This window comes from Psammomys obesus, unplaced genomic scaffold (assembly GCF_907164565.1).
Source record: "Psammomys obesus unplaced genomic scaffold, mPsaObe1.curated_primary_1811, whole genome shotgun sequence".
Taxonomy (NCBI): domain Eukaryota; kingdom Metazoa; phylum Chordata; class Mammalia; order Rodentia; family Muridae; genus Psammomys; species Psammomys obesus.
The window spans coordinates 2,444,586-2,459,665 of NW_026596131.1; the positions used below are offsets into that span (position 1 = coordinate 2,444,586).

At 54.3% G+C, this 15,080-nt stretch overlaps 1 protein-coding gene across 1 annotated transcript in view; it reads right to left on the bottom strand.

Moving 5' to 3' along the window:
* Positions 1 to 3,010: 3,010 nt before the first annotated feature.
* Scn4a (sodium voltage-gated channel alpha subunit 4) overlaps positions 3,011 to 15,080 on the bottom strand; it is a 28,644-nt gene continuing 16,574 nt past the window's right edge. The window contains exons 14-24 of the mRNA XM_055592167.1: positions 13,327 to 13,794; positions 11,418 to 11,553; positions 10,940 to 11,094; positions 9,918 to 10,091; positions 9,355 to 9,477; positions 7,600 to 7,878; positions 7,311 to 7,364; positions 6,984 to 7,121; positions 6,034 to 6,138; positions 5,260 to 5,530; positions 3,011 to 4,254 (exon numbers count right to left, since the gene is read on the bottom strand). Coding sequence (XP_055448142.1) covers positions 3,011 to 4,254; positions 5,260 to 5,530; positions 6,034 to 6,138; positions 6,984 to 7,121; positions 7,311 to 7,364; positions 7,600 to 7,878; positions 9,355 to 9,477; positions 9,918 to 10,091; positions 10,940 to 11,094; positions 11,418 to 11,553; positions 13,327 to 13,794 — 3,147 coding nt within the window. The remainder of the gene's footprint in view (positions 4,255 to 5,259; positions 5,531 to 6,033; positions 6,139 to 6,983; positions 7,122 to 7,310; positions 7,365 to 7,599; positions 7,879 to 9,354; positions 9,478 to 9,917; positions 10,092 to 10,939; positions 11,095 to 11,417; positions 11,554 to 13,326; positions 13,795 to 15,080) is intronic.

Sequence of the window (15,080 nt, forward strand, 5' to 3'; positions counted from 1 at the left end):
ACATGAGCCTGTTGCCTACACTCCCATGAGGTGTTTCTCTTTTCTTCTCCTGCCAGTCAGATCCAGGACAGATGAGCTGGGGTACCCAGCAATCCTCTGTCCTTGAGGCTGGGGGGACCCACTGAAGTTCTGGAGAAATAAGTGAGAAGAGACCTCTTCCCCCAGGGAGGAGGTGCAGGAAAGGGCACTCAAACCTCGTGCAGTGGGTGGAACCCAAGCTTGGGGGAGTTCTAGCTGAGAGCCCGGAACTGCCAGGTGTGGTGGCACACGCCTGTAATCCTAGTGCTCCAGGAGGCAGAGGCAGGAGGATCTCTGTGAGTGCAGGCCACCCTGGTCTACAAAGCGAGTCCAGGACAGCCAAGGCTACAGAGAAACCCTGTCTCGGAAAACAAAGCAAAACAAAATATACTTCTACATAAAATGAAATGACAGCCCATCCATGGGGTACTCGGGCTGAGCTTGCTTTGTAAGAAATGGTCTCTGCTGTGCACAGGTCATGTAGTCCCAGGGGTGGGGGTCAGTCAGAGGGCAGTCCTGAGAGAACAGCACCTTTGAGCAGGAGGGAATGCCAGTCAACAAACCCCACAAGTGCCTTGATGTCTGGCTGAGGGGAATCTGGAGACTACAGATGCAGGCCCCAAAATATTTTCGGGGTCAGCCTGTTAGAAGAGGAGGAGCATGAGGGCAAGGCTCCCAGAGGCTCTTGCATCATCCTTGATTGTCACCATCTCTGGATTACCCTTCTTGCCTCTCAACCCTCACCCATGTGGAGGTGCAGAAGGAGACCACATCTCAGAGGCATCAGGGGAGGGTTTATTGTAAGGAGTGTACAAAGAAGCTTGTCCGACAGCCTGGCTTCAGGCTGGTTCCCACCTAGGCAAGGTGGGTGCAGGGCTCACTGGGCAGAGGAGGGGTCCACGGGCAGCGACGGCATACCCTGCTCGAGGCTCTTTTTCTGCAGTGATTCAGGCAGTTGGAGGAGAACGTCAGACGTAATAGATTCCTGAGGCTCTGAGGGCCACGCCAGGCTGGGCCCATGTCAGAAAGGTACGGGAGCTGGGTTCTGGGCAGGGGACTAAGACTCCCGCTTGGCAAACCTTCAAAAAAAGTCAGCCACCACAGGAAGGAAGCCTCAGCTCCTACAAAAGAGACCCGGGCAGGAGGCACGGACTGGGGGCAAGACCATTGGTGTGAGGACAGGAAACAGAGAGAGGGAAAGAGAGACGCTCAGAGGAGGGAGCCAGAGGGACAACCAGGTGAGGCGGGGAGGGCTGAGGGCAAGCAAGGAGACTGGCCATGGTGAGCACACATGTGAACACGTGTGTGCGCGTGGCATCTTGTTTTGAAAGTTTTGCTGCCTCCTGAGTTTTAGCCAAACTGTTTATGAGAAGCAAGAAGAAAAAGAAAGAAGGAATTTAGGCAAAGAGGGGACTCAAAGCTTAGATATATGTTCATTCTTATTTACAGTCTTACCAAACACACTCTCCTGCATTTGGAGATACTTAGATGACCAAACCTGCAGAGAGGACACAGTGTTTATTTCCCTCCTCTCTACTCTCTCTCTCTCTCTCTCTCTCTCTCTCTGTCACACAGACACAAACATTCACAGACACATGCCTACCTGCAGACACAGTGGCTCACATACATACAGTTGTGCACAAACACATGAACTCAGGCTCACAAGCAGGTGTACAAACACACAGACGCACAGGCACACACATACACATGACTGGATCCAGAGACCCCTGAGCAGGACCCCCACTCCCTCTTCCAAGCCTGGTCTCTGTTCTCTTAGAGCTGGCAGAGTTGGGTACAGTCAGGTCTTGGTGAGCAGAGCTGAAGAAAGTGGTTTTCTTCTGGGTGGTGACGCACACCTTGAATCCCAGCCTTTGGGAGGCAGAGGCAGACGGATCTCTGAGTTTGAGGCCAGCCTGGTCTATAGAGCTAGTTCCAGGAAAGCCAGGGCTACACAGAGAAACCCTGTCTCAGGAAGAAAAAAAAAGTGGCTTTCCAGGAAGCAGGAAGATTGGAGCCAAGCCTGCTGAGCCTTCTTGACCTCATGCCCCAGCAACAAAACGTCTCCCGGGAGCTCAGTTCTAACATTCTCAGGGTCACTTTGAGGACACAGGGAAGGACAAGGAACAGGGAAGGGATGGGTAGAGAGATTAGACAACAAGAAGAAGATCTCTTAGGCTTGTTGGAGCTCCAAGGAGCCCTGGTGGTCAAAAGAAGGCATGAAGAGAAGAAAGGGGGACCGGACAGATTCTTCTTAGAGGGCGTCAAACCTGACCCCAGGCAGATCTGGGTGCTCAGGCCCAAGTGCATGAATGCGGCTGGCAGGAGCCAGCCTGAACAACCCATCCGTGCATCCCAGAGAAAGACAATCTTTCCTTGGTTCTCCCCTCAGGGGCCAGCCAGGGGAGCTGTCCACCGGCCTGGATATGACTGGATGAAAGGTTTCAGGAGTCATGTCTCCAGCCTGACAACATCCGGATCCAGCAGCCAATTGGCTCCGTGCAGTGCAGCAATTTCTGTACTAGAACCATTTTCCTTTCACAAGGGCATTCCTGAGCTGGCAGGGGGAAGCCGAGTCCCAGAGTCATGGGGGTGGGAGGTAGGTAAGCCCTGGGGTCGGGGGTGTAGGTGTTTGAGGTTAAGATCTGTGTTTTTTCCTGGCTGGAGCCGGGGGACTTGGGCCCTTAAGAGTAGTGACAAGCAAGGCAGCCAACCCCTCTACGGTATGCTGGCTCTTCCCTAAGAAGGAAGCAGCATTCTGATGTCCGGGCCTCCCCGGGGTCAAGAGAATGTCAGAGCATTGTAAAGAGAAAACCACAAGGCAGGGGCTCCAGGCTCACTCGAGCCCTGAGCACAATTCCCATTTCCCTCAGCCCAGGTGTCAAGCCTTGAGGAGCCCCCACCCAAAGCCCTGCTCCCCAACTCTGCACGCCTTTCCCTAGTGGGAGCATCTGGCCTGTGCCGACGGCTCAGCTGGCTGCCTCGACGTTGCTCTCTAGACAAGAGACTCTTTGACCCCTGGGCGCACTGTTTGCCCCTGTGGTGGTGATGGTGGTGGAGGAGTCGGAGTCGGGGAAGTATCCAAGGGGCTGGTGGGTGTGAGCTCCCCGGTGGGTCCAGCATCCTCTGAGGAGCCCTTCCTTTCCTCCCCCTGGCTCTGCACAGCACTGTTCTCATCCTCAGGGCCGTACATCTTGTTCATGGTGTTGGCAATCAGCCCCTCCTTCTCAGGGGCCCCGTCGCCATCGCCATCCTGGTTGTGGCGGAACATGTACGAGGCCTGCTTCACGGAGCGCTGCAGGAGGTGGCGGCGGTAGGCCCTCTGGATCTTGATAGCGCACACCTCCTCCTGCTTTCTCTTGAGGGTGGTGGTGATGGGCTCATAGGAGACCTTGGAGGGGTTGGCCGCCATAAACTTCTCCTCCATGGTCTGCTTAAGGGCATCCATCTCCCCAGAGTCACCCAGGACCTCTTTGGTCAGGGCAAAGAGGATGTCCAGGCAGTGGATCTTGTCGCCCGGCACCATGGGCAGGTCTAAGGTGATCAGCTTGATCTTGTTGGGCTTGGCGATTCTCAGTGGCTCCTGCAAGGTGTCCACGAAGTCAGAGAGGCGGCTGTAGTCGATGAACTGAGTGGCATCGGGGTCAAACTTCTCCCATGTCTCGTAGAACATCTCAAAGTCGTCCTCGCAGAGGGGCTCACTGCTCTCCTCGGTGGCCACGTTGAAGTTCTCGAGGATGATGGCGATGTACATGTTGACCACGATGAGAAAGGAGATGATGATGTAGCTACAGAAGAAGCAGATGCCAATGGACGGGTTGCCACAGTCACCCTTGATATTGGTGCCCGGGTTCTCCAGGGTCGGGTCACAATCCGGGGGCCCGCTGTTGAGGATGGGGTTCAGAAGCCCATCCCAGCCTGCTGACGTGGTGATCTCGAAGAGGCAGATGATGCTGTTGCCGAAGGTCTCAAAGTTAAACATGTCATCGATGCCTGACTCTTTCTTGACGTAGGCGAAGTTAGACATGCCGAAGATGGAGTAGATGAACATGACCAGAAAGAGGAGGAGACCGATGTTGAAGAGTGCGGGCAGTGACATCATGAGGGCGAACAGCAGTGTCCGGATGCCCTTGGCCCCACGGATCAGACGCAAAACGCGCCCAATCCGTGCCAAGCGGATCACACGGAACAGCGTGGGTGACACAAAGTATTTCTGTATCACTTCAGAGAGGGCGAGGCCTACGGAGATAAACAGAGGCTGGGTCAGGGGACTGGGGGCATGCAGGGCTGGAGGCCAGGCCTGCCCGTGCTCGAACCTCTGAGCAGGGCTCCTAGAGTGCTTGGGAGCCTAGGGGATTACTGTGTCCTGACAGTTGGAGGTGGGATATTCTAAAATTGATGGAGGCCTATCCTTAAATCTGCTTGTGGATATCACAGGAGAAAGAGAGAGAGAGAAGGAGAGAAGAGCTGTGTAGCTTGTTCTCATCTGCTGTGAAAGAATGAGGCCATGTCTGTTAAGTACATACCAAATGCCCGGCACACAGCCAACACTCAATAAACAGGAGCTACTCACTGTCATGGCTGTACACATATCTGTTCTCTCAGTACGTAAAGATTCTGGAACCTTTTTCTTATTTGTGTGTGTGTGCTTACATGTTTGCACATACCTGTTAGTGTGTATGTGTGCACACTTGCACGTACATACTTAGCTACACATATACAGTGCGTGTGTGTGGGCCTGCACATAGGCCAGAGGAAAACCTCGTGTGTCGTTTCTCCTCAGACGCCATCCGCTTTGTATTTTGAAACAGGGTCTCTTTCTGGTCCGGTGATTAGACTAAGCTGACTGGCCAGTGACCCCCGGGGTCACAACTGTCTCCACCTCCTCAGTGCCAAGATCACAGGCATGTGCCACCATGCCTGGCTTCTTTACACAGGTTCCGGGGACCAAACTCAGATCATGCATGTGCAGGAAGCACGTTATCAACTGAGCTACCGCGCCCGCCCTCCCTTGTGCATTGGTTCAACATGTGGCCACCCAAGTAGGCATCGGCTGGCCAGGCCAGTGTTTCTTGAGGTTGAGTTCACGTGAATACGGGTCATGGGTGGCCTGAGAGCAACATACTCCTTTGCGCATGATAGGTGATAGAGGGCAGGGACATGTGTGTGTTTGCGTGGGTGCGTAGGTACCCCAGGGCCGTAGCGGGTGTGTGCACACGAGGGGAGGCTCCCCTGCCAGCTCACCCACGATGGACAAGATGACAACCACGAAGTCGAAGATATTCCAGCCCACGGTGAAGTAGTAGTGGCGCAGGGCAAACATCTTCAGCACGCACTCCCCCGTGAAGATGATGATGAAGATCATGTTGATGTTGTACAGGATGTCCACCTTGAGCTGGCTCTGGTCGTCTGTCTCCACCATCATGGTGACCATGTTGAGGCAGATGAGGATCATGATGGAGATGTCGAACACCTGCTTCGTCACGAAGTCGTACACCATGCCCTGGATCTTGTTCTGCGGAGGGACGGAACGTGCGTGCGTCGGGGCGTGGGGTGGGGGGATACGGGCAGGACCCAGACAGGATGGGTCTGAGTGGGAGGCACAGGAGGGCACAAAAATGGCATGGGGGAGGGAAGGATCTGGAAACACATCATTCTCTCTTGGACCGTAGGGTTTCGGGCCTACGTTCCTAAGTTCCCCAGTCATCTCTAGCCCTCTTCCCAAGTCACTGCTTGCTCAGTGTGTGGGCATCCACTTTCTGCTCCTTGCTGGGCCCTGTCTCACAGGTCAGGGGTCCCACAGGAAAAGGCGGGTAGAAACTGGAGAGCTGTGTGGGGTTACATGGGTGGTCATCTGGTAACGGGAGCCTCGGGACACTTGCTGTGCCTGTGAGCCAAGCTCTGTGAGGTTTTGAGTCCTCCACGGTGGTGAGCAGAACGCAGGCTGCATTGACGCCTGCTGGCCCCCTGGGCAGCTGCTGTTCCAGGTTACAGGAGGAGGGGCCCAGAGCCTGGTACCTGAGGCCGGGGAATCGGCTTCTGGGGCTTCTTGGAGCCAAGCTTCTTCATCGCGTTGTAGTATTTCTTCTGTTCCTCTGTCATGAAGATGTCTTTCCCTCCAAAGTATAGGAGAACAGAGACAGTAAGGCTGAGGCATGTCCCTTTCTCTGCTCCTCTACCTCAAGCACCATCTTGAAGGTGGCTTTATCCTTTAATAAGTGTCTGATGGGAAGGCAAAGGCTCTTAAGGGACCAGAGGTGGAGAGGTGATGAAGGGGGAAACTGGGTCTACAAAAAAGGGGATGAGCTGGGTGGCGGCAGCGCACGCCTTTAATCCCAGCACTCCCTCGGGAGGTAGAGGCAGGTGGATCTCTGAGTTTGAGGCCAGCCTGGTCTACAAAGTGAGTTCCAGGGCTACACAGAGAAATCCTGTCTCAAAGAAAAACTAGAAGAAGGAGGAGGAGGAGGAAGAAGAGGACAGAGACAGAGAGAGAGAGAAGGAGGATGAGAAAAAAAAAAGAAGGGAACAAAGAGGGTTTCGGGCCAATTTCCCAGTTTCAAGCTGTGCTTCACCAAAGAGTTCTTAGTCTGCACCTACCTAATTTTATTTGTTTGTTTGTTTGTTTGTTTGTTTGTTTGTTTATAGGGTTTCTCTTTGTAGCCTAGGCTGGCCTCAAATAGACTATATACCCAGGCTGGCCTACAACTGAATGAGCTTCTGCCTCAGACCCGTTAGTGCTAAAATTTCAGATGTGTGTCATCACGTCTGGCTCTACAGCAGCCTCATTTAATAAACTAGGAAAATGAGGCTGGAGGAGTGGCCATTCAGTCCCCTAGAGGGATTTAGATCCATGCTTGCTTTCCCCAGGCACCAGTGGGTGGCTGCTCGGGCCTGCTCAGGCAGTTGATGACCATAGAAAGGAGTAGGTGGATGGGGCGGAGAGCCTCCGGGGAGGGCCAGATACTCATCTTCTTCTTCTGCTGGTTGAAGTTGTCGATGATGACACCGATGAAGAGGTTGAGTGTGAAGAAGGAGCCAAAGATGATGAAGATGACAAAGTAAAGGTACATGTAGAGGTTCACCTCATAGTCCGGCTGCTCCTCTTTCTGCAGGGTTGAGGTACACACATGGAGCTTCTCTTTGTTCCCCAAAGTGCTATGAGCAGGACTCCCCTCCCCCCCAAGGCTGCTGGGCTTCTGAGGAGATAGTGTGGTGGGGGTGGGGGTGGGAATGGCGGAATGGACCACTGTCAGCGCTCCTCTTAACTTACTCATCAATGCAGAGACCCAGCTCACCTCCCGGGAGTCCACAGCCGCATACATGATGTCCATCCAGCCCTTGAAAGTAGCCTGAGAGATCACGGCAGGGCATGAGGGGAAGGGCTTTTTCCCTTCCCTAATCAAGCCCTCCCCAGAGACCACCAGCCAGGATCCCACTAGGCAGCGTCAAATACACTAGAGATAAACCCAAACCCCAGGTTCCATGGCATGGCAAACATGGCCACCCCCTAATAAGGAGCAATACTAGGTTCTCTGATATGATTGAGGAACAGCTAGGCCCTTCCACCCAATTCTGAGTACTCACCACCTGGAGGAGGGAGAGGTAGCCCAGACCCACGTTGTCATAGTTGACCTTGACGTTCATCCAGCGGACCTGGCCTGTGTGCATGAGGCTCTCACACTCGGACTTGTTGTTGACCACAGAGATGTTGAATCTCTCAGAGGTGGTTGTGTTGACACAGTAGTAGAACTTTCCAGCAAACAAGTTGACCCCCATGATGCTGAAGATGAGCCAGAAGATGAGGCACACAAGGAGGACATTCATGATGGAAGGGATGGCTCCCAGGAGGGCGTTCACCACCACCTAGGGGCCAGGGGGGTGGTCGGGGGTCACTGTTAGAGCCACTCTCAGGCATCCGACAGGGGACTCCCAGCTGTACTGTCATCCAGAAAGGGCCAATCTCAGCCAGCCTGGGGAGAGGAGTCTGCTGGGGGGTGGTGTACACAGGGGTAAAGGGTAGGGTTAGGGGGATCAGTGAGCTCCCACACCGGTCTTCTAGAAGGGCTCTCTGCTTGGCTGGAGCCATCAAAGCAGAGTGAGGGTGCCAGGCTTCTCTGGAAGCTGCCAGGTCATGGGTCACAAAGCAGGAGACAAACATTGCTTTCTGAGGCCCCATAGGAAACTCAGCCCATGTGACCTGGCTTGGCTCACTGCATTGGTGAGAGATACACACAGGGCATAAGAAGAAGCCACCAAGTTCTGTAAAACAACAGGATTCAGGGCTGGATCTCTGTCCTTTGCCAGACCTGGCCAAATAGGCTTGCCACGCTGTTTTAGTCTTGGCGGAATCTGAGACCTACCCTTCTTTAATTTTGTTTTTTTTTTTGTTTTTTGAGATAGGGTTTCATGTATCCTAGGCTGGACTTGAACATACTATGTGGCTGAGGAAGACCTCGAGCGTCTGCTGCTACCTCCTGAGCTCTGGGATCAAGGGTGTGTGCCACCACGCCTACTGTATGAGGCTCAGGGGATACTTCCAGAGCTTGGCTTGTGCCAGCTGAGCACTCAACCAATGGAGCCACACCCCGGCCTGATTAGTTAGTTCCCTTTTAAATAAGAGCTATTTCATGACCTCTAGCCAGGGTCAGTGGCAGGAGCTAGAGACGCTCTTCAAACCACTCAGTTAGTCATGAGCAGGTTATCTCTCTCAGTGGGCAGAGGTTCCCCAGCACCAGGATTGGGAGCCCAGCCTTGCACCAGCATCTTACACAAGCTGGGGAGGTCAGGACACTTAAGCTGAGCCTGCCACTGCCAAGGAATGAATCTTATTCCCAGCAGGTCGCCTGCCACTGGGGGTGGGGGGATGGGTAGAAATCCCACTCAGACCCTGTGTTTACCAGTCACTTCTGCTCTTACGGGCCTATGGGGATCTTTTCTAAAGCGCCCCTGAGCCCAAGGACATGGTTCCATGTTCAAGGGGGACGGGCTCAATGCTGAAGCAGAAATTCTTGCTCACTCGCTCATGTTACAAGGCCCTTGGGGCACCCATAAACCCACAAGTAGACCTTCCTGGTCTTGCCTCAAGCTTCCCAAGCCACTGCAGCAGCCTGTCGCCCTCCAGTGGTGGCAGAGACAAGTTAAGGGTTTACTAGGGCTTGGGGTAGGACCGGGGCTTCCTTGGAAATAGGTCACAGCCCTAAACTCCAACCATCAATACTTTGAGCCTTCTGCTTGTCCCTGGTTGGCTGAAGTATTTTCATGTACCTGGTAACCCCGCCTTACAGACGGCTGCTCTCCCACCCCAAGCCCTCCTCAGCCGCGCCCTCACACAATACTCACCCTCATGCCCTCAAATCGGGACAGTGCCCTCAGGGGACGCAGGGCCCGAAGTGTGCGCAAGGATTTGATAGGCCCCAGCTCAGAGTAGCCCAGCCAGTTGGCCACCAGGCTGATGATGGAGACCTAGAAGAAGGGTGTATTCAGGGGGTGGAGGGTCCCCAGCTTTCCTTAAGGCTGGGACACATGAGAGGGAGATCCCTGTGTCCGTTTGTCTCCTGTAGACCCCATCCCTGGTGGATAAACCTGTCTGGTGGGAAGAGTAGCCTTGTGACCTCTAGCACCCCCACCTCACCTCCATGATGTCACCTATAACACTGAACAGGAAGGACAGCACCCATTTCCTATGGTCCTATGTGGCTATCAAAGAACATATAAAAATCTTGCATTACACTAGCAGGGATCATAAGGCCCCAGGCCTGGGCTGTAGTGTCTAGGGAGCAAGACGCCACTCTATAGGGAGCGGTGCCGACCCGGGGGTCTGAGTGTGTGGGTTTGGACAGGTCCTACCTCCCGGGATCTAAAGGCCTTGACATCTGGCTGTGCGCCCAGACCCAGGGACTCACGTCCACAATGAGGAAATCAAGCCAGCACCAGGCATTGGTGAAGTACACCTTGAAGCCATAGGCCACCCACTTCAGCAGCATCTCCAGGATGAAGATGTAGGTGAAGACCTTGTCGGCATACTCCAGGATGGTGCGGATGACTCGCCGCTGCTCAATGTAGATGTCTTCGAAGGCCTGGAGATATAACCCACAGTGGCCAGGGGCCCAGGAGCTGGGGCAGCCGGCTCTCGACCCCCACCCTGCCTGCTGCTGCTGGTTCCCAGGGGTCTTGCATGGGAGGTGGATGGGGCATCTTCCCATCCCCAGCCTGTCACTGAGAGGGGCAAGCTTCCTGATAGGGAAGGGGTCTCAGTTCTCAACCATCCGCTGGGAGTCCACAGTCATGTATCTTCAGTCCTGTTCACCTTTAACTCCACATCCCCAGGGCCCACCTACCACCCCTTCGGCTGAGGGGACAGGGCCCTGTCTCTTCCTCCAAGAAACCAATGCTGGGCTGGGGAGATGCCTCAGCTTGTGAAAGCATGAGGACTGGCGCTCAGCCAGAACCCATGTCAAAGCTAGGTGGCGACGGCAAACCGCCTGTGATCCCAGTACTCAGGAGACAGGAAATCTGCAGAGCAAGATGGCTAGCCAGACCAGCCCAAACAGTGAGCTGCGAGTTCAGAGAGAGAGACCCTGCCTCAATGCAAAATGGGGAGATCAACTGAGAAATCAACTACCATCCACCTTGGGCCTCTACACTCGTACATACACATACACATACATATACTCATACACATACACAACACCCCCCCCCCAAATGCATAAACACACACACACACACACACACACACACACACACACACACACACACACGAAGCTAATGCCTTCTAGAACATCTAGAAATATAAACGAGTTCCCCTTCAGGTCCCCTGGGTTTGGAAGTGTCCCGTTTGCAGCCACCCTTGGTGTGAAAGGGTAGGAGCCCTAGGGAGCAAGGCCACCTACTCCCGCCCCGCCCCATCCCCGGGGGAGGTGCCTACCAGGGCTCCGCTGCTGAGCAAGATCATGAAGACGATGAAGGTCTCAAACCAGTTGTGCTCCACGATCTTGAAACACGCCCTGCGCAGCGTCCACCACATTTTCCCCCGGCCCTGGGAGATGTCCACGTAGAGGCAGGGGCAGCGCTGCACGCAGGCTGGGCGGCAGGGTGGTACGCGTCACTGGCCATTGGGTGCTTCAGGACGCACCCCTGTCGGCCCCACCCTCTGCCGTGCGGCCCACCTCCTCCCCACACCTGGCCCCATCTGGTTCACATGGTGGGGGGGGAGGTGGAGGTCGGTGCTCTCTCTACAGCCCACTCCATTTATGCTCCCTCATCTCGCACCAGCCTAGCGCTTTGGCAGAAGGGCCCCTTCGGCTCCGGCATTGGCTCCCCGGGTAAGGCCAATGAACTGGAGAAGAAAACCCTTCGTGTTTCTGTAGCTCCCCTCCGGCCCAGGCCTGTAGGTGAGGCCTCACCCTCCGTGAAGCACTCCTCAGGCAGCTCCCCCTCAGGGCTCTCCTCAGCCTGCTCCTCAGGGTCCTCCTCAGGGGGCTTGTAGTCAGCCGTGCTGCAGACCGACGAGTTCCCATCGTAGAGGGGTGGTAGTGGCTTCTGTGGGGACCACGGGGCATGTGACTCATTCTCCCAGGAGGTGGGGCGGTCCGGGAGACAGGGGGGAAAGGAGGAGAGAGTAGAGCGGGCTCCACTCATTCATCCGTTCCTTCATTCATTCATTTCATTCAGCCCTTGAAAACTACCACTGTGTCCCGGCACAAGTCCCCTAGTGACGAAGGTGTCCTCTCCTCTGCCTGCGTGGAGCTTGAAATGTAGGAAAACACAGTGAAGGTTGAGGAGGACAAGAGGTGGGCTGAGGTGGGGGCTTGACCCAGTGGGGTCCTAGGTGGTGTGGAGATATAGGGGGCCAGCAGAAGAAGAGAGGCCTGAAGGTGCTTTTGGAGGGGCCAGGATAAGAAACACGGCCAAGCTAGCCCCGGGCGGCCACAGCCGCAGGGAGCAGGCACACAGTGCCCCCAGAGTTTAAGCCTTCCCACCCCCAGGGTCCGTTTGGCTGAGAGATCCAGAAAGGATGGAAAATTTCCCCAGCCAAGGCTCTGGCGTGGAGCCAAGGGAACCTGATCATGGTGGGGGCAGGGCGTGGGGGCTGGTGCTCTGGCCTAGCTAGGACTCCTCCCTAACTCCTAGTGCTGTCCCAGGTTGGACTCTCAGGCTGGCCCCCATGCTTCAAGGAAGTTCCTTCATTGTGAAGCTTCTGTCCACAGATGTCACCTGGTGTGCATTATATGTGTGTGTGTGCATGCTGAAGCTCTGTATCTGGGGTACTAGTCAGAAAACAAGAGTGGGCAAGGTCTTGTTGCCAGTTGTCAGAAAGGGAAACCGAGGCACGGAGCATTTGGTCACTCAGGGCATACACCGGACTGCTGGCCTTACCCTTACAACGCCCAGAATTGCCCTTTAAGCTCTGCTTGTTCCTCAGACCTCTTGCCTGCCCAGAGCCACAGACCTGCGGCTCTCTAGCCAGCCCCTCCCCCATTGGGTTCCTCATACCGAGGTTGAGGCTGGTGCCATGTTTCCTGAGGGTATTTATAGCACAACAGGCACTCAAGTCCCTGCTAAGTCAACAGTGCCACATACTGGTGTGTGTTGGGGGCTGGGATCCGGCAGTCAAGAGCTTTCAGGACAAAGTTCATTCGGTTCTAATGCCCTGACAGGCCCAGGGCTGAAGGGTGGCGAGAGCAGTGCCCCTTGCTTCCATCATGGGTTAATTCTTTTCACAAGGAGAGTGAGGGGCTCAGAGTCAGCTCTCCCAGGCAGCCCTGACAGGGTCCCAAGCCTGTAAGAGTGACTACCGCCTGTACCTCTCAACTCCCGTTGGGTTCTCTTACTCCTGTCCTCAGCTCTGTGGCCAGGACCTGGTACCCTGCTCTACACTGGGAAGATTAGACAGCCCCAGAGCAGTTCTTTGTAAAAATGTATGACTATGCCGCTCTCAGCCACCATGGGGGCCTCAGGGCTACAGATCAGGTCTGAACATACGTGGGGCAAAGTCTTGTCAGGGCCTTCAAGCCCAGACGGCATTTAAGGGAGGCCTCGTGGGCCCACAATAGTGGACCTGAGGCGTACAGATAGGAGCATCTGCCCAAAGATGCCACCTAGTGGCAGAAAGGGCCCAGGGAGAGTTTTGGCCTGACCAGTTACAGCAATCCGGTAAGAGTTGCTAAGAGTCTCCATTACAGAGAGCCAACACAACACCAGGTCACAGGGCAGGAACCTTTCACAGATAACTGAAGGTGGGGAAGGTCTTATGACCTGTCTAAAGTTAGACATCCCCCCCCACCTCTGCAGCCAGACCCTCAGTGGGCTCACCTTGACATCCTCGGGTTCCGAAAAGGTGTCCGTCTCCTCCTCCGTGGGCATCTCCAGGTCAGACTCCTCGGAGGCAATGGGCACCTGGATAGTGAGGTAGGGATTGTTGATGAAGTTGAGGTGGTCCAGCTCGATGCTGGAGCGGGGGCCATCGGTCAGGCCCACATGGTTCAGAATATGGTTGTCCTTCGGCTCCTTGTCCCCATCTTCCGGCGGCGGCTCCTTCTTCTCATCCTCGGGAGCACTCTCTCCAGCACCCCCGGGCTCACCAAGGCTGAGCATTATGTCCTTGGGGCGCAGGATCTTGCCATGCAGCAGTCCCAGGAGGAAGGTCTTGGCAAAGCCGATGCCCCACTTGATGCGCCCGATGGCGATCTGTAGGTTGTTCATCTCGCCATCTTCATCTGATGCTGCCAGGCTGTCCGCACTGAAGGAGCTCAGCAGGAGAGCCAGGAACAGATTCAGGACCTGGGAAGCAAGGGGCGGAGGGTCTCAGGCCAGCTCAGGTACCACCTTCATCCAGCAAGGGTCCTCAGAACTATACAGCAAAACTACCTCCTGTTGGGCACCTAAAAGGATGCCATCTGCCAGGTGTAGTGGCGCATGCCTTTAATCCCAGTGCTTAGGAGGTAGAGGCTGGTAGATCTCTGTGAGTTCAAGGCTAGCCTGGTCTACATAGTGAATTCCAGAACAACCAGGGCTATGTAGAGAGACTTTGTCTCAAAACAAACAAACAAACAAACAAACAGGTATAAAAGGATGTTATCTAGTGAGGTACTCGTGATTGCCAGTGGGAGGGAGGCTGCTAGTCTCATTCCCACCTTGCAGATAGGAAAACTGAAACTCACCCTACTGTTCAAAGCAGTGACAGGGTTGGTGAGGTACGCTGGAGGATTGTGACTGTCCTCATTCCCCACTGCTGGGAAATGAAGGACGAAGCTCAACTCCAGGCTTCTAAAACTTTTTGGAATCTTAATCTTTTTAACTCTTTTTTTTTTTTTTTTCCTAATACTATATAACCCAGGCGGGCCTTGAACTAGAGGTATTCTTGCCTTAGGCTCCTGAGTACTGCTGTCACAGGCACACACCACCACACTTAAAAAAAAAAAAAAAGTGCCTAAGGCATTGAACTCTGGAAACAGAGTAGCAGCAGGCTGTAGCTATCAGGTTCCTTTACATCCAACACTGGTGCCAGGAATTGAGGCTGGGTCCTCTGCAAGAGAAGTAACTGCTCTTAGCCTCCGTGCCATCTCTCCAGTCCTTGAGTGAGGCTTTCAACCGAGGGTCTACTCCCCTGGTGTCCCCTGCTGTCCTGGGAGGGACCTCTGACCAGCAAACACCCCACCTTCTCTGCTAACTGGGTCTTAAAAGGTCACTGGCCAGCCATCTGCTTCCTCCATTTTATTTTCTAGGGGACAATGACATACCTGCCATGTGGCTTCATGGAGCCCGCAGCCTGGCAGAAGCAGGCCTTTGAGCAGACAAACCCAGTACTGTGGCTACAGGTGGCAGCAGAAGCTAAGGGATAAATTTCAGCTCTGTGCTACCTCCTGGCTCTGCACCTTATCTTATTAGCTGTCCGGGCCTCCTATGCCTCCATCTCCTTATCTGTAAAATGCAGATCATTCCTGCATGTTGCTAAAAAAAAAATTGATACAGATAGACTTAATAGGTACTCAAACTGGCTATCACACATGGAATAATAATAATAATAATAATAATAATAATAATAATAATAATAATAATAATAATAA